This window comes from Pungitius pungitius, chromosome 13 (assembly GCF_949316345.1).
Source record: "Pungitius pungitius chromosome 13, fPunPun2.1, whole genome shotgun sequence".
NCBI lineage: Eukaryota > Metazoa > Chordata > Actinopteri > Perciformes > Gasterosteidae > Pungitius > Pungitius pungitius.
Window position 1 is genome coordinate 5,733,552 of NC_084912.1, and position 26,164 is coordinate 5,759,715.

General features: G+C 47.0%; 2 protein-coding genes across 3 annotated transcripts; both read left to right on the forward strand.

Moving 5' to 3' along the window:
• The first annotated feature begins 100 nt into the window (after positions 1-100).
• Positions 101-15,213, forward strand: pibf1 (progesterone immunomodulatory binding factor 1). 2 transcript variants are annotated; one of them, XM_062566655.1, is made up of 19 exons: positions 101-227; positions 349-658; positions 767-867; positions 1,311-1,509; positions 1,594-1,713; positions 2,490-2,623; positions 2,821-2,929; positions 3,054-3,173; positions 3,263-3,324; positions 3,414-3,539; positions 3,762-3,860; positions 6,147-6,312; positions 7,008-7,158; positions 7,443-7,533; positions 7,786-7,888; positions 9,762-9,892; positions 11,449-11,533; positions 14,611-14,781; positions 15,038-15,213. In XM_062566655.1, exons 2-19 carry the CDS (start codon positions 392-394, stop codon positions 15,089-15,091), a joined length of 2,289 nt encoding a protein of 762 aa, XP_062422639.1. In that variant the 5' UTR covers positions 101-227; positions 349-391; the 3' UTR covers positions 15,092-15,213. The 2 variants fall into 2 exon arrangements, 1 of the variants encoding a protein (XP_062422639.1); XR_005119971.2 differs by lacking the exons at positions 14,611-14,781; positions 15,038-15,213 and adding an exon at positions 8,899-8,948 and having other exon boundaries at positions 168-658.
• Positions 15,214-16,083: 870 nt separating this feature from the next.
• Positions 16,084-25,186, forward strand: klf5a (Kruppel like factor 5a). Its single transcript, XM_037465060.2, has 4 exons — positions 16,084-16,615; positions 17,751-18,966; positions 19,821-19,880; positions 22,369-25,186. Exons 1-4 carry the CDS (start codon positions 16,448-16,450, stop codon positions 22,545-22,547), a joined length of 1,623 nt encoding a protein of 540 aa, XP_037320957.2. The 5' UTR covers positions 16,084-16,447; the 3' UTR covers positions 22,548-25,186.
• Positions 25,187-26,164: the final 978 nt, after the last annotated feature.

Sequence of the window (26,164 nt, forward strand, 5' to 3'; positions counted from 1 at the left end):
TGACCATCTAACGGTTGTTGAATGAAAACAAAGTAGAAGAAGGCATAAAAAAGGACTATTGTCCGAGCTCACAGCGGCTCCTGTGATTCAGGAGGAGGCACTGCATGCTCTGTGCGAAGAAATACATCCCATACGTGGGGGTGCTCGCTGTAGCGCAGGTCCGCCACCGCGGAGGTCGCTGTAGTTCACGCCGCTGGTCCACCATCGCAGTCGATCCGGGGATGGCGGTAAGCAGGCGGCTCGAAGCGGGACGGTTTAAAATATAAACACCTCACCGCGCGCTCCCGTCAACTTCGGTGTGTCACTTTAACTCTTGATTTTACACACGTTTGTAATTGTTCCTTATAGACCGTTAGCAAACAAACAAAGCAGTGAACCAAAACAACCGAAAATGCCTCCGAAGAAGCAACAGCTGAGGCCGACGGCGGCCAACGCCTCCAGCTCCCTGGACCTGGAGTCGGAGGACATCAGCCTGGAAACCACCGTGCCCACCACGGAGGACGTCTCCTCGTCCGACGAGCAGCGGGACGGCTCCCACAAGGTGACCCGCCAGCTGATCGAGAGGAAGGAGCTGCTGCACAACGTCCAGCTGCTGAAGATCGAGCTTTCTCAGAAAACCCTGATCATAGACAACATGAAGGCCGACAACATGTCAAAGGTAGAAGGACCGGGGGGGGGGGGGGGGGGGAGGTGTCCCGCTGCCAATTGCAAAAATGGCCCTTGTTGTAATAACCCGCCTTGTGATTTGTTTCCATGAATGCTTCAGATTGAGGAGCTGGAGGAGATGCTCAACGATGCTCTGCATCAGAAACAAGTTTTGGCCCTGAGACTGGACAGCCAGCTGAAGCTCACTCAAGAGGAGAACAGGTGAGGGACTGTTGAGGCGGCGGTGGACAGAGATCTTTAAATTCAGGTAGATGGGCTCTGGTGTGATATCATTGTTTACATTGAGCAGACAATCCAGACACACGGGTTTCATACAATCGTTCAGTAAGGCGGTATCTTTACCAAGATACAATCTAACAAACTGGTTATTGCCTGCCAATTAAAATCCAATTAAGAGAACACACGCGCCGAGACGGAAACGCGTCTGTGTGAGTGAACTGTTACTATTAATTAAGGAGCAATGTATGAAGGAAATGTGTGAGCGGTGGCTCATGCCACTTAAGATGGAAAATGAAAACCCAATCAGTTATGTGTTTGTTTGGAGCAATAAAATCGCTTTAGCACAGGAAAAAACCCGACCCGAGTCTTAACCTTAGCTGGTTAGCACAAATGTAAAGCGCGCTAACAAAGGGTACCGTCGGCAGGAAGCAGCAGGCTCTGCGTAAGCAGGAGATGGAGGCCATCCTGCTCCGGCAGCAGCAGCTGGAGGAGACCAACCGGCAGCTGTGCGAGAAGGCCGGGGAGCTGCGGCGGTCTCTCCGTGATCTGGACCTCTCTCCGGAGCGGTACCAAGAGCTCCGTGACCTCGCCGACGACCAGATCTCCATACAGGAATACGTCGCGGTAAGCACCAGGACCAGGCGGGTGATGGAGAGCACGTGGGGGGAAACTGACGCGCGGCGGCGCTGTCCCTGTCACCTGATTTAGGTGCGTTTCTACGAGGCGGTGACTCCTCTGCGGGCCCAGCTCGCCGAGCTCGGCGTGAAGAGGGACGGTTTGACTGACGACGCGAATGCACACAGAGCGCAGATGAAGGCTCTGATGGAGGTACGGCACACCGACACCGGCTCGCACTACACCTCCGTGCTGGATCTTTCAGTACCGAGTTCACTTGTTTGGACGTTACGCACATTCGGCATGTTTATGTGAACATTGTCTGACAATTTTCTGTTTATTTCCATTTCTCCTCCATCATCATAATCTTAGATATAATTTAAATTCACAGTAAACAAAACTGCTAACTCGCTGATCAACAAGGCGCAACCTTTTGTGACCTCTTTTTTTGGTGTACTAATAGATGTCCATACTGTCATTTTTTGCATTGTGTAAAGACTAACAAGCACACAATGACTCCCTCAGGCATTGAGTCACACATGCAATGCAGAAAGGTTGATGAGTTTCAGACGGCTTTAACCCAAATGTGAAAACAAAGCAGCCGTCACCCTGTCAGCATGAATCACGTGTCGTTGAGCTAATGGCGGAACATGCTTCAGGCAGGGAAAGAATTCAGCGCATTTAACCCATCTTGACCTTCCGGGTGCCTTTGGGCTGCTGTCGTCTCGCTCAAGGACATTTTGGCCAATGAAGGACTGCCCCCATTAAATGACCATGGCTCGAATGCCACAGAGTATCCACATGTTGTTACTGAACAGGTGGTCGTCTTTGTCGTCACACTTTTTTTACACTTTGGCGCATCCAGCAGGTGAGTCACCCATCATCCACCGTGCTTGGGGACATTTTCAGGAGATCTAATCCTGCTCATTGCGTTGTGTTACTAATGTTGTGAACACGCCACGTTGACACGCTTGTGTCTGTGTCCACAGAGCTACGAGGAGGAGCGGCGGCTACGTACTGAGCTGGAGTTGAGGAGCCAGAGACTTGCACTAGAACTGGCCGATACCAAACAGCAGATCCAAGAAGGAGACTATCGCCGTGACAACTACCCCGCCATCAAGCGGTGTGTGTGTGCGTGTGTGTGTGTGTTTGAGACGCTGTCGTCTCCTTATATGGCCATTTTCTTATTTGTTGTTTGTTTTATGGATTGTCAAACCCAAATTTCTAAACCCTTTTAGGCCAATAAAGTTTGATTTCCCCTTTTATTTAAATTCTGGAGTTACGAGGTCAAATGGTAACATTTCACACCGTGGTTTATAGTGAGCGGGACATCTTTGAGGACGAACTAAAAGAATTAAAGAGAAGATTTGAGACACTAGACTTGAGTCACACAGCAGTGACCAGAGAAAGGAACGCACTCAGCATAGAGGTACTTCATCTACACACACACACACACACACACACACCTCAATCACAGCACAATTTGTCTTAAGTCTCACTGTTGTCCTTCTTGAGGGTGCTTTGTCCTGTACAAATATCTCTTTGTCCTGCAGGTGGCGACGTCGCAGCAGTCAGTGACTCTCCTGCAGAAGGACAAGGAGTATCTGCACAGACAGAACATGGAGCTCAGTGTCCGCTGTGCTCATGGAGAAGACCGCCTGGAGAGGCTGCAGGTCCACACAGTCCATCAGCGTTCATCGAATATCGCAGACATTCAATAAAGTCTTCTAACGTGCTCCCACTTCTTCTTCATTCTTACTAGGTGCAATTAGAGGACACTAAGAAGGCGAGAGAGGACGCCTATGAAAAATATGTGGCATCCAGGTTGGGGTCTGCTGTTTTTGTGTATTCTAGTGTTTTTAAAGCGGTTCCAGTTCTTTTATTTTATTTACTACTTTTTTTTTCTTTTACAGAGACCGCTATAAGTCCGAGTACGAGACCAAGTTGAGAGAGGAGCTGGAGAACATCAGGCTGAAAACCAGTCAGGAGATCGACAATCTGCAGAGAACTTCCAGGGAGATGTATGAGAGGGAGAACAGGTAGCCGTCTTTTTATATAACAAGTGACATACAGGTATTTATGTTGGTAAAAACTATGAAACATATCCAACTTACCCAAACATTTAACAAGAGGAAGAGCAACGACCACAGCTACTTCCCAGTGGCATCAAAATAAAAGGAAATACCAACATAACTTTAAAAGAGTGAAAAGCTTATTTTCATACGACATGACATTGTACTTGTTTGGGTTTGCCCGAGCAGAAACCTGCGTGAGGCCAGAGACAACGCCATGCTGGAGAAGGACCGAGCAGTGGCTTCTGACAGAGACACCCAGTCCAGATACGACCAGCTGCTGGAACAGTGAGTCTTTTTTTCCCTTCTGTCACACACACGCACACACACACACACACACAGATTTTAAACATCTGCCCATACAGCTATTGGGTTTAACTGTGTTGACCGACAGATACATTTAGTTTATTTTCATTTATTGTTTATTGGACAGGCAGACTATAACAACCTTTACAAATCAATACCGAACCAGTAGACCTTTGACATTTTTGGTAAACCAACTCTTTAGAGTTGTAGTATGTAAGCAATGGAATTATATTGTAGAATCTGCTTCATGAACAACACACAGTCCCCTCAGGAAACCCTTCCTAATTCTCTATTTCTCAAATCTTCAGCAGCTACCTGTCTTTGAGATACCAACAGATCTGTTGTCCTTTTTAGGAGTTAAACAGTATAACTGCCGTTTTGCGTTCACTGTATCATGGCGGGCGCTTCACCTCAGGGCAACTGCTGAACTGAAAAAATGGTGTCATTTTGAAATACGGCGTGAAAGCATCTCTTCCTCCTCCTCGTAGCGTCGAGGGCCTCAAGCATAATTCATGGAGCTCATACGTTGAGCTTACTCTCGGCTGAAATTCCTCCGTAATTCCCTCCCTAATGAGCTCGTGGTCGCTGTGACGTGGCGACCCGTCATCAGCGCGTGTTGTGGGTCTCCTGCTAAAGATCGCATGAGCCCCCCCCCCCCCCTCCCGCCCCCCCGTGATTTGTATCCGAGTTGGTTGGTTGTATCTCAGCCCCCAATAATGGACAAAAGCCTCAAAAGATGCCTCAGGGTCACGTCCTTGTAGGAAGTTACAAATCTTGCCTGGAAATTGCAACAGATATTCTGTGAACGCACACGCACACACACACACACACACACACACACACCAACAACAAGTCTGTCGTCTGTGCTGCACACATAGATTTCCCTCTGTGAATAAGCCAAAGCGTATTTGCGTCTGATTCCTCTGGGAACCCGTTTTTTTTTTAAACATTTTATCGGTAATAGAATAATATATATATATATATTTTTTGTTTGCTTTTTAACGACGTGTCTTAACTTCCAGCCGTGTTTCAGTACTACGCAAGCGTTTGTTAATTTGACCTTTTAACGGTATCCGCAGGCAGCGACGCACGTACACAGCAGCAGCGGCAGCAGGTTACTCTTCCCCTCGGTTACTACAACATACCAGTCATTTCTCTAGATCCAAGCCACCAGCTGTTGGTCTTTCTATACACACACACACACACACACACATACAGTTCACTCTCCCTTCTCCCCCCCCCCCCCTGCGGCTGCGATCACATTCCCCCTCTGCGTCACATCGCAAGCCAGCAACGACAGATGCGATCCTCAAGCTCTTAACCCCTAACCCCACGCATGCCCCTATTTTTGGGGCAACGAATGAGGCGGACGAGCTCGAAATGGCGTCAGATGGTTTGTGGCACGGAGGGCCGGCTTGAGTCTCGTCTCGGCCCTCTCCCGCCGAATGCCGGCCGACGGGCTAGTTACGGCCAACAACACGTCCAAAACAAAGGCGCAAAGTATTCAGAGCGTTCTGTTTTTGTTTTTTTTCGGACTTCTAGGAAATTGCCGCGGAGAGCCGAATCGGGGGCCCGCCCCCCAAGTCAGGTGCTCTGGAGATCTAAATGTCGTCGTTAAAATTACAGAGAAACATTTTTTTTTTCTCAAAATGTTTTCTCCTTTGCCACCATAAATAAAAGAAGGCAATATCGACCACATGCACATGTCTGTCACCTTAGGCACTCAGCCTGCGCTCCACGGATGATGAAATCCCATCAGGTCAGCTGTAATCGAGAGTTATTAATATTATTCTACCAACCCACGGGGTTTAAAGGGGCCTGCGGAAGAGGGCCGAGCTGTAGGAAACTATTGTTTTCAATGTGGGGCGGAATCAACCAATGTCGGTCTTCCCGATTGATGACCTGATGGATGTTTTCTTTCTCTGAAGGCGAGGTGCTTCTAACCGCCTCTGTTCTGCGAGACAACACAAACGGCTCAATTCTCTGCATCTCTTTTCAAATTACTGAACAGCAATTACTGAGAAGTTGAAACAGGTTTTTTCTCTCGCCTCGCAACCACATCCATTGCCGGGAGGGCCGTTAAGAAACACTCTCCTGAGTCTTGGGACTCGTGGCTGCCGTTGGGTACCATCAAAACAAATGTCGCGGCCTGCACCACAATAACCCCCCAAAAAACGTCCCATCTCGCCCTTTTCAAACGCACGCACTCCTACCCAAGGACGTCCCCCCCGAGATCCACCCTGCGCGCGTTCTCCTCCGTCCTCGCAGGTTCCGTCAGCTCCAGCTGGGCACCGACAGCCGCGTGTCGGAGCTGTGCAGCCGGGCCAAGCTGCGCTCCTTCGAAGCGGAGCGCGCTCAGATGGCCAAGGACGAGACGGCCAAGGCGCTGGCCCAGTGCCAGGTGGAGTGTGAGAAACAACAGAGGAAGCTGGAGGTAGGGTAACCGGTGCACTTGAAGCCCTTCGTGGGGGGGGGGGGGTTTGTTGCTTCCTCCTCGGGATTTTTGATTTCTCCCCGTCGACGTTTATTGCTGGTGGGAATTTATCTTTTCTTCTTTTTGTTCATTCATATTCACACATTTCTAATAGTAAGCGGCTCCAAATATCCCTGTCCGCTGCAGCGAAGCCATTTATAATGTAAGAGGTTAATTGAGTGCGGCTTGCCCTCGATGGCTGAATGCATTTAAGCTGAGGTCCACCTCTTCACCTGTGTTTAACCTCATCCTGGGGGGGGGTCACAGGGACCAGCAACCTGAGACGATGCATTGCACATGATTAAGGTGGGAAGGTGCGGGTCAAAGATATTTTCTCTCTTTAAAAGCCCAGTGAATGAAGGCCCGGTTTCACTTTTGGCTTCAGTGTTTGTTGTTTAGCTTTGATTTTGTTCCAGTTGTTTATAATCGTGAGGTTTGGAAATAGAGACGTCCATAAATACAAATGTTATCTTTCAAATTGCCTTTATAATAGGAAACAACGTAACAACGTTTGGGGGCTTGCTTTACAAGTGCAGAAATGCTAAAGAAAAGAAATTTTGCTTTGCATGTAAAAAGGGATGGCTCTTTTTTCCAAATCTGAAAAGGCCTTAGTTTTGCATTGAGTCTCTATCTCCCCTAACTGCTCCCTCCCTCAGCTCCTCACGCAGGAGTTCTACCGGCTGCAGACGTCGTCGGAGAAGCGCCTGGCGGAGCTGCAAGCTCACAACGCCGAGCAGGCGTCTCGCCTGGAGACGTACGAAAAGCTCGAGCAGGAGCTGGACCAAGTCACCATGCAGGCCGCCGAAAGTGAGACACGACAATACACGCGCTGCAGTGTGTGTGTGTCTGTGTGTGTGTGTGTGTGGTCAGAAAGACGGGAGTGGCACCGTTATGGCACGAGAGCCTGTGGACAATCGTATCAGCGTAGATTTTTTTTTAAACTACCAGCTTGTGGGGTAGTTTTCTTTGGGAAAAACTACCCCACAAGCTGGTAGTTTTTTATTTGGTTGGACAATAAAAATAGACACGTTGTTATCGTAATGGTTACCATAACGGTCCAGGAGATTCTTTGTGTTCCCGTGTGTTGCCAGTTGAGAACGAAGAGGAGGCCGAGAGAGTGCTGTTCTCCTACGGCTACGGAGCCAATGTTCCCACCACGGCTAAAAGGCGACTGAAGCAGAGGTACCTGCGCCTGGTGCTGCCGCACACATAATAATACGATGTTATAATAAGAGATGGCACTAAATGAACACGGGAAGTTTGCTCACATCACGGGGGAGAAGCTGGTTTACAGGGTTAATGTGACGCACGTATGTTCGCAGCCAAAAGCTCAAACTCGCATAAACCGCAGCGCGGAAAACCAAGCGTTGATTTGTCGGTGTTGTCATGTTTTGGAATGCGGGCCGTGACTGTTTGTGTTTGTGCTCCGTGCAGCGTCCACCTGGCGCGCAGGGTGCTGCAGCTCGAGAGGCAGAACACGTCTCTGACGAGAGAGCTGGAGAGACTCAAGTCTGAGACGGGACAGCTATCCGGAGAGGTGAACACTCACTCACTCACACACACACACACACACACACACACACACACACACACACACACACACACACAGAGATGTTCGCCTGCCACGGGACCATTATTAATGGGCTGAAGTGTGAGCAAACAAACCACTCAAAGCAGTGCAAGTCGGTGCCTGCGACACTGACTTTTCCCACCGCCACAAAGCTCCCACAGCACCTCAGATTGTGGTTTTTCCACACGCTCCAAAAAAGCTGTGTGATTTATCCCCCCCCCCCCCCCCCCGTCCACCATGTACCTCCTCAACCGCTCACTCAAAGACCAAACAAAACAAGCGCGTGAGGTCGGTCCCCTCAGGATTGCCCAATGGGAGTGCCCTCTCCATATATATATATATATATATATACACGGTATATGCAGCCGGAAAAGCGTGACGGATCCCCGCTCTTCACTCGCCCCAACGACGCAGCGGGCCAATCCTTGTTGCTTTTGTGTGGCGTGCATGCGCTCGTGTGTGTGTGTGTGTGTGTGTACAATGCTGAGACTTTACCCTTGGGTGTGCGTGTGTGTGTGTGTTTGGTCCGTGCATGACTGCGTTTGTACCAAATTCATTCGCCAGTCTACTCCTCATGCCTGAAAAGCAACGGCAAAATAAAATTAATTGTCCAGGAACGGTTTGATTTATGTGAGCGACATGAAACCAATGCGCCGGCTATTATTCTCACTCATTATTATCTTACTGAAGGAGACTGGAGAGGCCAGACCGGTTTGAGACTCAATGAGCCTGCCTTTCAGCTTTCAGGTGTGACCGACAGACACTTGTATTCAATGCGTCGCAAGACACCGAGCGTGAAAAGAAAAAGGGTGAAAAATTAGACTTTTTTTTATTTTTTATTATTCACTAAGACGGGTGTTCCCCACTTAACCGCCCACACAAGTCGCCCTGCCCTCCCACCCAGTTCGACTCACTACTTGCTGGCTGTAAAAGTGGTTTAATGTGTAACACCCTGACTTTATCTTTTGTTTTTGCAGATTCTAAGCCTGATACTCACTGGGCGATATCTCATGGGACATTCACACTCGTACGTGAAAGATTGTCAGAAAGCACTGGAAAAAGTGCCTCTCTGACGGGGCTTTCAATAAGCGGGTTAACGAGGTTACGGACCTCAACATCTAACTGCTTTTGATGAAAAGGAAACAACTAGTTCATGTCTTCATTTAAAACTCAAATTCATGGGCATTAAAGCGACCTGCATGACATCAGAGATAAGTAAATCATAGCCGTGGTTGTGAGTCATTCATGCATTTTATAATATTAACCACATGAAAAGTCGGGTTGGGCGATAAATCTACAATCCCAATAAATGTAATTTCTTATCTCACTAACCATATTCATTGCGATATAGCATGTTTTCTGCTGAATCAATTAACAGTCTAACGGTGAAGCCTATTTTTGTTTTCTCTGCTGTGAATTTAACACTTGCACAAATGGAAAGTGTGAAATAGTTTGTAGAGTTTTTTTTTTTTTTTTTTTTCAATCAATCAACTTTCAATGCAAAGTGAAGTGCCAGAAAGCCGTCTGAACACAAATCACAGAGTGATGAGGTATAGACTTGTCCACATGTATAGAAGTATCGTTGAGCCTTAGAATAAAGTTATTTAGATATTCCTGTCACCATCAAGGGAGTATTCGCATCTCATGCGTGACTCTCCAGTTTGTCGACTCGTGCCAACCACATTTTCTTTTTTTAACACCTGAGTCTCAGGTGTATTATTAAGGGTGGAGGGGGGGGGGGGGGGGTAGAAATAAATCAAAGAACACTGACTGGGCGAAGTTATTTTTTATTACGATTGCTCAATGGTACGTGTGCGTGTCTCTATGTTCTGTTCCTCAGTTGTTGGCTGCCAACCAGCTGTTGCAGCAGACACAGCAGCCCTATGGCTACCTGATCGAGACCGTGAGACAAAAGGACACGCAGATCACCTCGCTGAAGGAGCGTCTCACCTCCCTCGAGGACGATGTCAGGTACATGTGCAGAACATTCGTTTACAGAACAGGTCCCTCTAAACAAGAAGGGACTGAAAGCACTATACAAATTGTAGCACTTCATTGTTGTACTTATACCTTTTATCTACAGCAAGTTGTAAATCGGCTTATTTGATGAAATTGCACTTTCTTGCTTCTTTCTGGGTTTGTATCCTTACGGGTGAGATGCACTTCTTGTAAGTCGCTTCGGATAAAAGCGTCAGCTAAATGACTTGTAATGTAAAAACGGCAATAAAGTCGTGTTCCTCATCTCCTAGTTGATTTCATTAGGTTTTGTATCTTGTAGTTCTCTCATCACAGCCGCTGGCCGTGCCGCCCCACCCTTGGGCGTCTCTGCTTTGAGCCTGTCTCCATTTAGTCTGCATATATACCTGTCACACCTAGCTCATTATGTCCTAGTGCGAAGCCGCACACGTGCACAACTTTAGCTCGGAGCGAGAAGTGAGGTTTTTTTTTTTTTTTTTATACATCTACCCGCTACAGCCTCCTGGCCCTGACCTCCTTTGAATTTTAACCTGAGAAATATGCAAACCGACAGACTTTTCAGACTGACGGGTTTTCTCTTGCTGCTCTCACCTGGGGCGAGCGCACAGAGCGAAATCCTTTAAAAGCTTCTCGAACACTCCCAATCTGACAGATGTATTGAAGTGCAAAGTGTGCAATAGCGCACACTCTCACTTTGTGTACTTGTGCGTCTTAAGGATGCGTGTTTTCACTCAGTTTAGTGATCATAGAAACGAAACTACTCCGAAAGTAGGACTGACCGAGTTGAAATCTTTTGGTCTAGATTTCTTAGTGAACGTTGGTGAAGCCACCGAGTTGCTGTTTAAAAAAAAAAAAAAAAACATTTGCAAGATCATTTGTTTTAAAGCAGCACCGTCACAGGCCCCTGCATGCGCGTGTCACAGCCCCGGGGGAAACAGACAAAAACTTGGACAGGACTGACGTTTTTCTTTTGGACACCTAACAAACGATTTTAAGATATTAAGAATATATCTTTTAGAAATGGATGTTATGCTGGTGTTTGATGGTTTCATACCAGTGGTTTATACTCCCAATGGCAGTAAAGCAAACAGATCCCATTTCCACAGATGGGTTAATAGCCCTGCATTTAAAAAAAGAAAAAAATATATATGACACACATATGAGGCCCCATGCAGATTTTAATGTATACCTCACCTTGTCCTCAAAAAAAAAAAAAAGAAAAAAAGAAAAAAAAGTTGTATTTGGTGTGAGGGTTGGGTCAGGTAAAGGCACCTGACCCAACCCTCACACCAAATACAACTTTTTTTTCTTTTTTTTTTTTTCTTTTTTTTAAGACTAGCTACAGACTAGCTTTAGTATACTATATCTATAATGTGACAATATCATCCTTTCGAGAATCTTTTAAACCATTAATCAGGAATTCACAAGTGTCACATGACCTTGTAAGTAATTGAAATATTGATTTCATTCCTCCCAATAAGTTCACTAATATTTTTCCATTAACCCGAGAGCTGTTCTTTCTCTGTCGTTTTTTTGGGGCGCAACCGCAGTTCTCTGAGGAAAGAACGGACCGCCCTGCAACAGGTGAAAAACAACATGGCCGCCGACCTGGAGAGACTCCTCAACCACCGAGAGGTACACACGGGGCAGATGTTCGCTGCTGGCTTTTATCTTCGCCTTGTGACGTTTTATGTGGTTGTGACATTCGTATGGAAGTAAATCTGTGCCATCGGGGGTTGAAATAAAAAGTTGATTGAATTTCTAGCACTGAATATTTATGCATTGAAATTATGTACCTGAATGTTTTTCAACATTAAAACACCGCAAAAAAATTCAACCTAAAAAAAAAAATGTTGAAATATTCGAAATGGAGGCTACAATATTCAACCGCAAAAAATTCAACCTTGGCACATCAACATGCGGAGGCTACAATATTCAACCCAAATAAATTCAACCTTGGCACATCAACATCCGGGACACTAAGGAAGAGCAATCGATTCTAGATTCAAGATCAGGAGCGTGCGTCAAGCTAAAGGAGCGAGCACCCAAAACACCTTCGGCTTTGGATTGTAAACATGTCCAATAATAACGGGGCTTTAACTCTTCTTCATGTCATCAGTGTGGCAACGTATGAAGAAATACATAAAAGAACATATAATGTTCACCCTAAACCAAAACGTTTGCTTGCCACTGACGATATACAACTCTATTAAAATATACAAATCAACTAAATTCCCTTAGACTCGGTTGGCCGAGTGGGTAGCACAGCCGCTCTGTTGCACAACGTTATTTTGCGCGACACGGTTCGAATCCCGGTTGTGGCGGACTTTTAATAAATGTTCTTTTATGTATTTCTTCATACGTGGCAGTGACGTAGTGCTCACTTATACAATCGTAATCGCTGCAATGGATATGGGATGCATTTTTGAACATTTTCAGAACAATATGTTTGCAAATGTGTGACGACTCAAGTGACGGAGGCAGACAACACCTGCCTGCCGGGGGAAAACAAACACTCACCCGTAGCCAAACCAGTAGTTCAAAAACCAGTAGGCACGTAACACCGTCACTGAAAAATGGGTTCTCGTTTCAGACTTTACGAGCAAATACAGGATCCCTTTGAGATAAATTCTAAAGCCTCGCATTAAGACGTACATCCCTTTATGTAAGACTCTGCGCTACTTGCAGGTCGCTGTGTTGTGCCAGATCCTCAATAAAGTTTACCCATGGTCATGAAGACTCATTTAACGTTACGTGGACTTTGAATGTCGCTTAATACCCAACTGAGATCGGCTTGTGCCGCTGTGAAAACGGATCCTTCCACCGACGCTACTGCGGTTATTCCTGCATGTCCTGTCGGGTTTATGCGTCTGCACGCTCCGCTAAAGCCGCTGCCGCTGCCCCCCACTACGATACAGCGGCTCATCTGCCTCTTCAAGCGCGTTCCTGGTTTTCAAAACTCCGCCAATCACTCCTAACAGCTTGTCCAAGGATCTCAGCATTATTAAATGAATTCAAAACTAGAAGAAGAGGCGTATTGTGAGCGGCTGTACGCTCTCGTTTAACTTCCGCTTAGTTCATGTCCAACACAGTCTGTTAATGTACAAATGTCAGCTGTCTATTACGGAATCTTACAGAAACAAACCACACTGATGACATGAAGAAGAGTTAAAGCCCCGTTATTATTGGACATGTTTACAATCCAAAGCCGAAGGTGTTTTGGGTGCTCGCTCCTTTAGCTTGACGCACGCTCCTGATCTTGAATCTAGAATCGATTGCTCTACCTTAGTGTCCCGGATGTTGATGTGCCAAGGTTGAATTTATTTGGGTTGAATATTGTAGCCTCCGCATGTTGATGTGCCAAGGTTGAATTTTTTGCGGTTGAATATTGTAGCCTCCATTTCGAATATTTCAACATTTTTTTTTTTTAGGTTGAATTTTTTTGCGGTGTTTTAATGTTGAAAAACATTCAGGTACATAATTTCAATGCATAAATATTCAGTGCTAGAAATTCAATAAACTTTTTATTTCAACCCCCGATGGCACAGATTTACTTCCATACATTCGCCTTCTGTATTTTGGGCTCGAGTGGAAACAGGAAATTCCAGTAAAGTTCCAGTTTCAAAATAAGTATTTATGAGTTTTAAAAAAATCATGCTTGGTGCTGTGACTAATTGGCACCTGTTCTGTGAGAAAAACGCAAGTTCTCTTTATCTCCTTCTCACACTGTAGCAAAACATGACAATAGTTTTTAATCGTGCATCTGCGCTGGCGATAGCATCCAAACTCCTGGTCCTTTCTCGGTCACGTGCTTTCCCCAACGGGGATTTCTTCAGATTTGACAAAAATGGCCACTTAGACACTCGGCCAAAGGTCACTGTGATCTCACCAAACCATTTTTTTAATGAAGCGATTATCAAAACCAATTGCTGATTGATTTGATTTGATCCAGTGGTTCTTACACCTCGCCACGCCACTAACGGGACACGCATTAGACCGTAAGGTTTTGTTGCTGGGTCCCCATTCTTCCTCGAGGTTTTTGCTTTTTTAGACGCTTTATTTACATAAGATGTAATAAAGAATGACCAAAAAACGCCCCACTTTCTTCCGGTCGTCGTGTGAAATCAAACCGTTTCACTCACTTTGAACGAAATAAATCGATAAATCAACTAATCGTACTGCCGTCGTTTCACTGTGTTGCAACGCATCCTTCGGGATTGCGTTGTGCGTGCACGTGGGAGTGCACGTGCCCGTGCACGTGGGTGTGGGTCCCTGCAGCCAGCCGTTTGCTGTTTCGGAGTATGTGCCCTGTCACAGACAGCTGTTCCTCGGCCCGACTGTTTGGGATGCCACCAGTGTGCGTGCGTGTGTGCTTGTGCTGGTGCGTGTGCGTGTGTGACATGCCAGGGCTCATGTCCTCAGGGGTGATAAATAGAACCGTGAAATGGCCCGAAGTCCCCCTGTACCCCCCCCCCCCTACCCCTCATCAGAAAGCAGCAATAAACATTCCTGGAAATCTATATTTTAAAGCAACGTTTAAGGCGTTTAATCCTATCAAATATATTTAATAAATCTATAATGTGAAATGACAGAATTCACGTCAAAAATTGGATATATTGGATTGGACGTGGTCCTTCCAGCTATTTCTCTTTTTTTTGTGGTTCCGCCCCTTTTGTCCCCATTTTTTTCCATGAACCATATTGATTCTTCAGGAGTTGGCGGTGATGAAGCAGGTCCTGATCAGCATGCGTTCCGGACACGGAGACCCGTTGGAAGCGGACCAAACTGCGACGGGAACCTCTGGTGCAGGAAAACACCGGTACAAAAAAATGAACCGCACCACAGAAGAAGAGTCACCAAACAAACCCAAACCCACTGTGTTTGTAAGTGTTTATTCTGGCAGCACCCTTAATGAGTCACAGCGGCCTAACCTGCCTGGACAGAAGTTCAGGAGTTCTGTAAAGCAACAGGAAGTGATTAATCACGTTTCGTCATTTGGGTTCTTATGAGCTTTACACAGCAGAGCGAAGTATTCATTCTTGCATCGTGTGGAAGTCAAATTAGGGAAAGTATTCCGGTTGGCTTGCTCTTTATACTTCTCTAACCATTATTCTTCCTCTCTTTTACTTTCATTCACAGACTAATAAAGAAGTTCCTGGTTGGTACAAAAAGACAAAGCAGAAACCCAAATGAAAAGTTCCACTCTGTTACTAATGGTGCTCGTAATAGTCACTCAAGGCTTTAATAATCATATTTAGTTTTTTTAGGATTTTTTAAAAGTCATCCACTTTTGAAATACAAAAGCAAAAACTGTCTCCTGGTGTCCGGGTGTTTTGTTGTTCTCATCTTTGGTTGCATATTGTTCTGAGTGGAGAAATCCTCTGAAGAAGGTATTACCTTCCACAGGGTATACACATTCCAACTGACTGCCCAAACATTCCTCTTCCCTGGCAGTGCTTTATTTTATTAGGTCTGTCTATCATTATTTTCCACGTTTGCAGATACTGGTGGCTACAGACAAATAGCGTTGCAGGAACATAAGCTGTAGTTTGCCCGAGCGGAGGCTCCTTTGGCTTTAAATATAGACATAGTACGCATACCTTTTATCATTTCAGACATGTTCTTATCGGTGTCATATTAAACTTGACCGGAGGACCGCTTTAGAGCGGTTTAATTCCTTTTTTGAGCCTACAAGGCTTCACAATATCCAGCTTGTTTTTTTTCTTTTATGTGAATAGCTATGAAAAACATATTTCTATTAGATGTTTCTTTTTAAAAACATGAATGGTTGTCGTCACGGCAGTAGGGATTTTCCAGAATTAACTTTTTTTAAAACCCTCTCTAGTTCACAGTTAAAAAACCTATTATATAAAAACGTAATATTTATAAATATTTCTAGTATAAAGAATCCCTTTTCTTTAGTAAGTAGTGCTTGATGTGATGATGAATGCGTTACCCAATGTTCAGAATTAGTATTAGTATATTTAATTTAAAAAACTGAAAACTTGTAATAAAAATAGAATCACTTAATGTAATTTTGAATATTGAGGGTTTAGTCTCTATATACATATGTCAAAAATATTTTTTTAAAACCTACAGAAACATAATTTTTTATTTATTCGTGCTCGTGCACGCGGTCTGGCTGGCTCCGCGCGCCCCCCCCCCGTGTGTGATGATGCGTTGAGATGAAGCGCAGGGCGGTGGCCGGCGGAGCGATCAAAGCCTCCCTCATTAAAGGTCCTGGAGGGCGGTGCGTGTGCACTATTTACCCTGCGCCGCCCCGCCCCTTACGGCGCAGATAGAAAACCGTGGGCCGGGGTGGAGGGATGAAACAAGTGGAAGGAGATGCTAGCCTGACGGACACGCATCAACAACCTCCGCCGCGCACGCTACACACCTCGTCCGGCACCCCCCCACCCCCACCCATCAGCCCCGCGCCGCTGCCCCTCCCCGCGGTCTTTTTTATTATTTTTTTTTCCTTACTCCGGCGCGCGGTCAGCATCCTCGCTTTCGCGCAGCGGCACGAGCGTCCATCTGCGTCGGAGCTCCATGGCCGCGACACTGGCGATGAGCGGCGTCGGCGGGCAGGAGGATGCCTTCTACCCGCTGCACAAGGCGACCCTGCCCGCCGTTTTCTCCCTGGAGGACTCGGTGTTGTTCGGCTTGGACTGCAAGATCACCGAGACGGACAAGTCCGGACCAAATGACTACACGCAGGTAAAAAAAAACAACAACAACGACTACACGCGTCAGCGAAGCATTTCATTGAATGGGCGTGGCGGAAAGGTTGTAGACCCTGGATTTGTGTTGTTGTTTTTGTTGTTGATGTCTGAATCCCCAGCGGGCCTCGGTGTGCGATGTTGTCGCTGTTTTTTTTTTTTTTTTTTTTTTTTTTTTTTTTGTTGTTGCATGAATTGCGCTAATAAGCGAGCGACCTGCCGAGCGGCTCCGCCCGCGTATGCATTCACCGCATGTTTTCTGTGCCAGCCAGTTGGCCACCAGTTGTTACCCCCTCTGCTACTCCACCACCCCCACCCCTCCCCTCCCCTCCCGTCACCATCATACCACGCTGACAACAACTGACACCAGCTTCGGACAGAAAAGCTCCCGGCGACTCTGTCCCCAGTTAGCAAGGAAACTTGCGCACAGCAGAGAGAGAGAGAGAGAGAGAGAGAGAGAGAGCTGCATATAACAGCTGGTAGGATCAGGAGCCTAGAAATAGCAGCCCATCCCCAGACTGCCGCTGCTGCTGCTGCTGCTGCTGCTGCAGCAGCGGGCAGGGAGGCATGGGTGTTTCCCCATTCCCCTTCATGCTGCTGTTCCATCCTCTGCTGCACGGCTTCTTCCACTTGTTATTGACTTATTGCCCACCTGGCTGCACATTCACAGGAGTGAGAGCACAAAGCACGCAGAGCGTGGATATGACGGGGTTGTTCACCTGTAATAATACCAGGCTTGATCAACCGGCGGCTCCTTTTTTAAAAAATTTTTTTTAAATTGCCGTGTTATTGGTGTGCGAGTCTCCCTAAACGGGGTTGCGTGAGAAGTGTGTTTTAAAAAAAAAAAAAAATTGGTTTTGATCCTCTACTGCCGGCCCTCGCGGCCTGCAGGTTTTTGAGTTGAGCCTTGCAGCCGGAGGGGGAATGTGGCAACTGGCTATTTGATGACTACTTGATAAATGTTTCAGCGGTGACTTGTCCTATAAAACCTTTTGTCTTCTCAAAAAAGGACACCTCAGAATAGTTTCACTGCGGCTCACGAGAAGCAAGTCCGACTGGATGCATTTCCACGAACTGGTTTACCGACAGACTTTTGACGTTTCTAAACCACACTTTTTTTGTGTCACCAACAGGTAAAGTGTGAGATGGACAGGTATCTCTCCCCTCAGTCCCTCCCCCTTCCACCTCTCGCAGACAGCCAGCAGAAGTCCCACAGAGGCAGCCCGTCTGCGATGGATCAATTCTTCACAGGCGACCACACCGGGGCTCCATACACCCTCAACATGAATCTTTACCTCCCCGACGCGGCCTACCTGAGGATGGGCTTGTGTCAGCAGGCGCGGCCCCCTCAGCACCAGAACCACGCCGGCCTCCCCCAAATCAAAACGGAGCCCGCCTCCCCGTGTTTCTCCCCCAACGTACAGCTGCACTGCCCCAGCGCCACGTCCGCCAGCAGCTGCGGCACGTCTGGGCACGGGCCCGGCAATATCGCCATGGAGACCTCCGCCATAAACATGACGTTAACGGGGCTGCCGGACTTTACCAGCGCCTTCAACCAGTCGGGGGGCAGCCGCTGCGACGACTCGGCGCCGGAGGTGTTCATCAAGCAGGAGATGCCGTCGCAGTTCGAGCAGCACGCCCTCCACCACCACCACGACAACAACAGCGGCTCGCTGTTTCAGCTGCTGAACTGCGGCTTGGACCATCACCACGGCGACGGCATGGATGCTCAGCAGCAGCATCAGCAGCAGCATCAGCAGCAGCACCACCATCACCACCACCACCATCATCATCATCATCAGCAGCAGCAGCAGCAGCAGCAGATGCAGCACGCTTCCACTCCCACAATCCACGCGCCTTTCCATAATTTGCCGGCGGCTTCTTCTGCGTCTTCTCAGCAAGAGCAGGCCGCCAAGCCCGCCGCCGCCGCCGCCTACTGCAGCCTCGGCGGCAGGGGGTACACGCCACCCCATGCTCAGGCGCACCCCCATTTCCTCCAGCAGCAGGCGCCCTACCTGCCGCCCTCTCCGCCGAGCTCGGAGCCGGGCAGCCCCGACCGGCAGAAGGAGCTGCTGCACACCATGTCGCCCCCGCCCTCCTACGCGGCCACCATCGCCTCCAAGCTGTCGGGTAGCACCCCCGGACTCGGACCCGGACCCGGCCCGGGACCGGGCAGCTTGGCTCCGCCCCGCGCCGCAGGTCCCACGCCGGCCCCGGGCCAGGTCGCGCCCGGGGCAAACGCCGCCGCCGCCGCCCCGAGCCCGGCTCAGACCACCGCGCCCGCCCGCTACAACCGGAGGAACAACCCGGACCTGGAGAAGCGACGGATCCACCACTGTGATTACCCAGGTGAGACCCGCCACACACTGTAACGCGCCCTCTGATTCTCGTCCCCGTCGTGCGTTGTTTGGGTTGTTTTTTTTTTTGAAGGTGGACATCACAAAACCAGCTTTGTGCGTGGAATGACTTTCACAGTCGGAGGGACAACATGTTCTCGTGTTGAATGACATTCCCATAAACCTTTCAAGCAGTCAAATGGATTTAAAAATTCCTTTGCATCTGCCAACTCACCTTAAAGGACTCGAGCGCTCTCACTTATTGCCGTGGCTTCAAAGTAATCGCTGGTGTCATTTGTGGAATGAACCAGCTCTTGTGTTCATTACCCTAAAGTCATTCCTCATTCTTCTTCTTTCCCCCCCCCTCCCCCTCCCAACACATAGTTTGCATACAGTTTGAGCTCAGATTGCATTTGTACAATATGCAGCTACTTGTAGGGCGGGTAATGTCAAGAAGCCCGTGGCGGCGTGTAAAATGGGCTTAAGCAAAGCCTCCTGCAGCGTGTTAGCGCATGCCTAACTTCTATTCCATCGCATCCCCACCCGGACGGGTATATTAGTCACACTGCTGCTCTCTGTTTAATCTTTACAATACATGAACTCCCACCGTCTGAGGAAACCTGCAGGATTCCTTTCAGACGCGTTGGTGTGCAACGTAAACGTGGAAGAGGTTTAATGGCGCTGGGCTAAAGGAGTCGGGACTCTGACGTCACGCTGCGGGGTCTCCTGTGCGTTTAGGAGCCTGCGGGTGAAACAAAGTGAGCGTGATTGTGACCAGTGGAGCACTATTGGTCAAAATGCTTGAGTGACGGGTGAACGACGGGCACTGGGATTGAGCCTTCTGTTTGTGTCCATCTCTGTCCTCAGGCTGCAAGAAAGTCTACACCAAGTCGTCCCATCTGAAGGCCCACCTCAGGACTCACACGGGTAAGACGTTCCTCCAATCAATGCAGCTTTTTTTTTCTCAAATTGGGACTCATCAACAATAATAATAATGATTAAAAAAATGTAAAAAAGAAGACGCTGCCCACATGACTGGTATTTCGGTATCTGCACTGGCACCGTGTTGCCGGGCAGAGTGTTGTGTTCCTGGCATGTGCGTGTAAATGTATCCTACCCCATTCCCATCCTCTGCCCAATATACTATTCCATCAAAGCAGGTGGAAGTGACACACTTCTGCCAGCGGATGACTCTCAGACTACGTGGTCAGCAGTAGACGGGCGGTAGTGTTCGGACATCCGTGCTCTTTAAAAGCTTACATGCGCTTCGGCACTATGAATGAATACACATACATGCGACATCCGTGTGTGCAGATACAACAATATCGTCTTCTCCCCGATCGCTCCACTTCTAATCGCCGTCCGATCTCCCTTCTTCTTCACTTCCTCCCGGCCTCCTTTTTTCTTTCTTACCACATTTCGATTTGAGCTATTTAGTTTTTTTTTTTTTTTTTTTAATGAGCAAAGTCAACAAACGAGCGCTTAGGTGTTGGCCCCCGCCTCCCTCTCCAGCTAACAAAACAAAGCTTCTGTTGATATCTACGCATTCCTCGCTCATCTCGACACGCACGCAAACCCGTCCGTTCCCTTTTTGTAGCGAGCGCGAGCTGTGAGCCCAGGACACCGGTTGTGGGTTCGCGTGCCTCGCATTTCAGTTTTGGGAACATGACACGCCAATTAGATGTGGCGTCTTTCGTGCTGCTGCTGGCTGTTTGTGCTTATCGCGGACTTCACAGGCCGCGAGGCGAGGGCGCATGGAGAGGCAGTGTCCCCCCCCCCCCCCTCCCCCCTAGGTCTACAACAGACTCATTTAAATTAAAAAAAAAATAAGTGTGTGTATGTGTATATATATATATACATACAATCAGGATGCAGCAGCAGCCACTTTCTCATCCTCGGTCTCATTGATCATCTAGTCGTCGTCCTTCTGTTGTGTGCCATCCCCCCCCCCATCTTCAACCCCTCCCCATTTCTATCTTTGTCTGTTACTCGTTGTACTTCTCTTATTCAGCTGCTTGAACGCACACACACACACACACACACACACACACACACACACACACACACACACCTGTCAGTAATCTGTATGAGATGATTCCTAATGCGTTTGGGTGCCTGTGGGAGTTCCCACTCTAATCTCCATCAACATCCATTACCCTGATTGTGTGTGTGTGTGTGTGTGTGTGTGTGCGCGCGTGTTTTCGCTAGCGTAAAATCTGAACATCACTCTCAGTTCCCTTCACTCTATTTTCCTTCCTTTTCATTGTGTCTCGTGGTTGTGTTCAGTTTCAGGTTGTGTTGCTGTAACCACGTCGTGGTTCATTTCGTAACAGGATCACAGTCGTTGTCGTAGCGACGCTGCATTGCTTGCTGTGTTTGTTTAAAGGCTTCAGACAGATGAGGAGAAAGCATGTGTTTTTACTTACCTGTAATGGTCTCCAGCAGGCAGTTCTAGTTTGTCCAGGTTTTGAGATGATCGCTTCTGCTTCCTTTTAATAGAGATGATTTGAATTATGTCCATGGTTCAAAGAGCTTTTCACTGTTTTTTCCTTTCATTTTTTTAAAATGGTACGTGGACTATCTGGAGTTTTGGAGCATGTTTCTGGAATGACGCAGTTGTTGAATTCTTTTACAAATAGTCCACACATATCCCAACGTGTTTTTAATCAAATAAGTTAATGGATAAAAGGAGGAAGAAATAAGCTAAAAAACACAAATTTCTAATTTGCTTACAAGCGCCGTGGCTCCATTGTAAGGTGCTCTTTGACTTCTATTGGAGCTTATCTCACCTATTCTAACGGACTAAAAGAGTAATGAAACGAGGATTAAAAGAAGGATCAATTTATCTGGCCATATTTCATAAAAACCCCGAAATACCAGCAAACTAAACACACAAAGCTGATGTGCAATGTGCTCCTGTTGTCTAATTGTTTTAGTGTCACAGTGCCTTTTGTTGTTTTGGGGGCGGTGGCAAATATCTCAAAACCTGGACCGATGCCCCCCCGAATGATCAGCATTGGGTTCCTTTTGAGCTCACCCACGTGATGCTGAGTGGAGGGAGGAGGGGGGGGGGGGTTTGGGACAGGTAGTCCGGTCACACAAGTCCACATTATTAGAACATCAGAGAGCTACAGAGCGGCCCGGCGACACTCCCAGCGCCGCCGTGGGAAACTCGCGCCGCGTTGCCGGCTGGTCTGACAGTCACATGACTGCGTGTGATTTTTGGACAACCAAGTGTTTTCCGTCGAGCCTGTTTCCCCGGTACCTCCACCCCGACCGCGTGACTCATGCAACGTCTGCGCCAGCGGGGATCGATTGACACATCTCAGTGCTGCCGTAGGCTCGGTTTCACTAAATCCCCACCGTCTCTCTCTCTCTCCCCCCTCCCTCCCCCCCCCCTCTCTCTCTCCCGCAGGTGAGAAGCCGTACAGGTGCACGTGGGACAGCTGCGACTGGCGCTTCGCTCGCTCGGACGAGCTGACGCGTCACTTCCGGAAGCACACGGGCGCCAAACCCTTCCAGTGCGCCGTCTGCTCGCGCTCCTTCTCCCGGTCCGACCACCTCGCCCTGCACATGAAGAGACACCAGAACTAGCACGCACACTTACACACACACACGCACACACACAGACACAGACACACACAAAGCACTCGCTCCATCTCCCACAGCCGCTCCTGGTGCTGCTATCCTGTGCCGGAACGGTACGATAGCCCGACAAGCGCGTCGCTCTTAACCCAAAGTGGGACGAATCCGAGGTTGTATAGTAGAAAGATAATGGGCAGATGAAGTCCCCCCCCTCCCCCTCCCAACCCTAACTTCCATTTATACTTGATATATATTTTCTTTTGGATGAATAGAAGGGAGAAAAAGGAAAACGGTAGCTTAGAAAAAGTGTCTCCAGTGCAATTGGACTCTCTTGTGTGACCGGAGGGGGAAAATCTGCAAAACCCCGTGAACTGGCTTTGTTTAATTATATTCTTCTTATAAAGAAGACGCTTTTTGTTTGCAAAACTAGTCAAGCCAAATCTTTTGTTTACTCATCGGTTTGTTCATATAACTGGAATATCCAGTTTTTTTTTTTTTTTTTCTGTTTCTTTAACCAAATCCCTTGGTTTGCACTAGAATTCTTCATGTAAGTCTCTGGCCCATGTTGCTTACTCACCACTGGATCACTACTATCACTACTGGACGTACTGCCTGTGAACGCCACACAAACCCTTGCTGTTCAGATATTAAAAATTGAAGGCATTTATACCCGGGAGAGAGGGGGGAAGAGGGGGGAAGGTTTGAGATGAAGAGATTTGAGTTTTGGAGGAACAGAGGAAGTTGGACGGCTGCAGAAGAGCAGCAATTATGTGATGAATGATTCATGATGTCTTTGGATGGATTTCCAACCGTCGAAGTGTAAGCGAACCAGTGGACACGCAGAACTCATTCAGTTCAAACGGAATTGACCGTGTTTGATGCAAATGCTTGCGTTTCAATTATAGTGCTTCAATTACTTTACATCCATCTCATCCAGTCTTTTATTATTTTTATTTTTTAAATGTTTACTGTGTTAAAAATGTTTTAACCAAAGCAGCATCTTCCTCACAAACACCTTATTAAGTGCCTCCTTTTATGATTAATGTGGTTTAGTTCATTGGTAGCAGAGCTGTGATCAATTTAGTCCTTTTTTTAAAACACACATGGTGCTGTTTTTATTTCCTAATCTATTGAAAATTATCTTTCAATTTATTTCTTAAAAGACAAGGTTTACCCATCATTCATTGTGATTGGACAGGCCAGACCACTTGACGGACATCCTGGGGTAACGTGGAACTCCTTTTGGGGGCTTTCACGCTCTGATTTTGTACACATCTAAACTTACAATTTGGCTCAATCGGTCAGTCAAACATGGACGTACATTTCGTGAAGGGACAAGAACACATTTTTCCAAGTCTTTCTTCAAACAGCATGCCCACACGGGTGTTCCTCAAAACGATCCTTGTTTGACGCGTCTTCTTTGTACGTGATAAGAGACTAAATCCGACGTTCTTTGCGTGTTTAGTGAACATAATGTGAAACGTCGTCGTATTTCAGTCATTTCCTCTTTGGTCATATTTTGATTATTGGAAAATCTGTAGGGAAATAATAATAAAGACTCGACACTCAACAACAAATAAAATCAAAACAACATAGTTTTTGACTTTAGCTGGAGAAAGTAGTTTGGATCTTTTATTTTGAAAGAATTAGAAGGTGTTATAAGTCTGTAATCCATAAGAGTATTAGTTAAAGGTATGCATTGTCTAAAAATAGTAAAATGTATCTTTTTTGCTCTATGTTTCCTTTTGTAGGAGCTAAATGGCAAATTTTACTTCTTTTACTCTGTTAAGTGACGGTTTACAGCCACGCCCTAAGGCGAGTACACAACTACTGCTGTTTATTCTCTCCAAACCAGTTGACCTAAACTGCACCTCATTTGCATATCTGTTTTGCAAAATTTCCAAAAAAGCAAAAACATTTGCTTGGCAGTTGCGTGGAAACACGACCGTGTTGATGTTGAGCTGTTGCACAGTGAGGGTGTTCAATCTACTGAAGAGCCAAGACTTGAGTTTAAGATTCAGCCCTGAAATCGGAACGGATCTCACGTCACAACGAACAGCCGCGTCAATCAAAAGCTCTGCACCAGAGCCATGTTTTTGGACAGACTTGAGAAAAATTCCACATTGTCCTTTTTGATAGAGATATATATAGATCTATGACTCTATTTGAATGTCCATTTTGATGGTTTGGTTTGGCCTCCACATATAACTGTATTTGTTCATTCACTGCAGGTAGCATAAAGAGAATATATCACTGTAATGTATCATGGTAAATCTGACTATTTATTTGATTGTGTAGACGTGGGGGTTGTGTTAGAACAACCGTCGTTCTCCCCAGCAAAAATGCCTTAATGTAAATATTTGCACTGTAAATACCCCCCCCCCCTTCCTCTTTTGTTATTGTTTTGTAAACAAAAGGGCAAAACGAGAAAAATGCTCCGCATCCGAAAAATATTTGAGCCTTTTTTTTTCTTTTTTTTGGGTATGTTGTCTTGTTAAAGACATTTTGATGCCATTGTTTTATATATTGTCCTTCCAACAACTTCTTTTGTAGATTTGTTTTCTTCCTAGTTAAACGTTCCAAAGACAAAAGTTGTTTTTTCTTCAACTGAGTGAAACCGATCCCAATAAAGTCAACTGACACTTTTACAGATGTGCTCTTGTGCTGAAGTTAATGGGGAGATTTCATCTTTTCACCTTCGTTTCAGGGCTTATGTGTTGTAAGCGACCAAAATATGTGGTAGTCTTAGTTTTTTTTTTTCCCATGAGGTTCGTGTTAAAGGCGTTTTTTATTTTAAGAGTGAGCCGTGCTGTGCGAGTACACAGTGTGGTGTTTGTGGTCCATTAAAAAGCAGCTTCTCCAAATGCCTAAATGAGACATAACCACACTTTAATCTTAAAAAAAAAAAACTAAACCTGGTTTTCTGTTGAAGCGCTGATTGCATTTGGGATTTTCCGGCTCGAAAGTCCAGTTTTAGTAGTATAAGTAGATAAGGAGGGAAGATGTGGAGGAGAGGGAGGGCGGGGGGGGGGGGGTTCTGGTCTGGGACCTGCAAGTAACCTGCAGCAGGCCCGCTGATCAACCAACAAGACTTCTTTGATGTCCCAGCAAGAGACAATGGACAAGAAAATAAATCTGACCACCACTCGGGGACCGGAGGGGAATCCCACAGCATTGACACACACACACACACACACACACACACACACACACACACCATATGTTCTTGATTTGAGTCATAAATGTGACCCGGGGTCTCTGTTGTAATCCACCTCAGATGTCCAAAAAAGGGGGCGGTGTGGGAGGGAGGAGGGGAGGGGAGGGTGGGGGGGGGGGTGAAAGAAGCGAATTGCAGAACAGTCCAAACAAAAGAATCTCTGGAGGGACCCAATCAACCACTTCCGTCCTCCTACATCTCCTCTCGCTCTCCTCCTCCGCTCCTCTGATTTAATTTCATTCTTTCTCTCTTTGTCTTTCCGTCCACCGTATCATCCCCCCCCCCCCGGTGGAAAGTATTCTATGAAAAGTCCAGGGGCGCAGCTTCACGGGTCAGAGTGGAGAGTGTTCTCATAACCTGCTCCGCTCCTCACCCACCCCTCCACCCACCTTTTTTAAAACGATATACA

Coding starts and splice junctions, on each gene's coding strand:
- klf5a (XM_037465060.2), top strand. CDS start 16,448: ATGGCCGCGACACTGGCGATGAGCGGCGTCGGCGGGCAGGAGGATGCC. Junction 16,616..17,750: donor GACCAAATGACTACACGCAG/GTAAAAAAAAAC, acceptor TGTCACCAACAG/GTAAAGTGTGAGATGGACAG. Junction 18,967..19,820: donor CCACCACTGTGATTACCCAG/GTGAGACCCGCC, acceptor CTCTGTCCTCAG/GCTGCAAGAAAGTCTACACC.
- pibf1 (XM_062566655.1), top strand. CDS start 392: ATGCCTCCGAAGAAGCAACAGCTGAGGCCGACGGCGGCCAACGCCTCC. Junction 3,325..3,413: donor GAAAAATATGTGGCATCCAG/GTTGGGGTCTGC, acceptor TTTCTTTTACAG/AGACCGCTATAAGTCCGAGT. Junction 7,889..9,761: donor CGGGACAGCTATCCGGAGAG/GTGAACACTCAC, acceptor TCTGTTCCTCAG/TTGTTGGCTGCCAACCAGCT.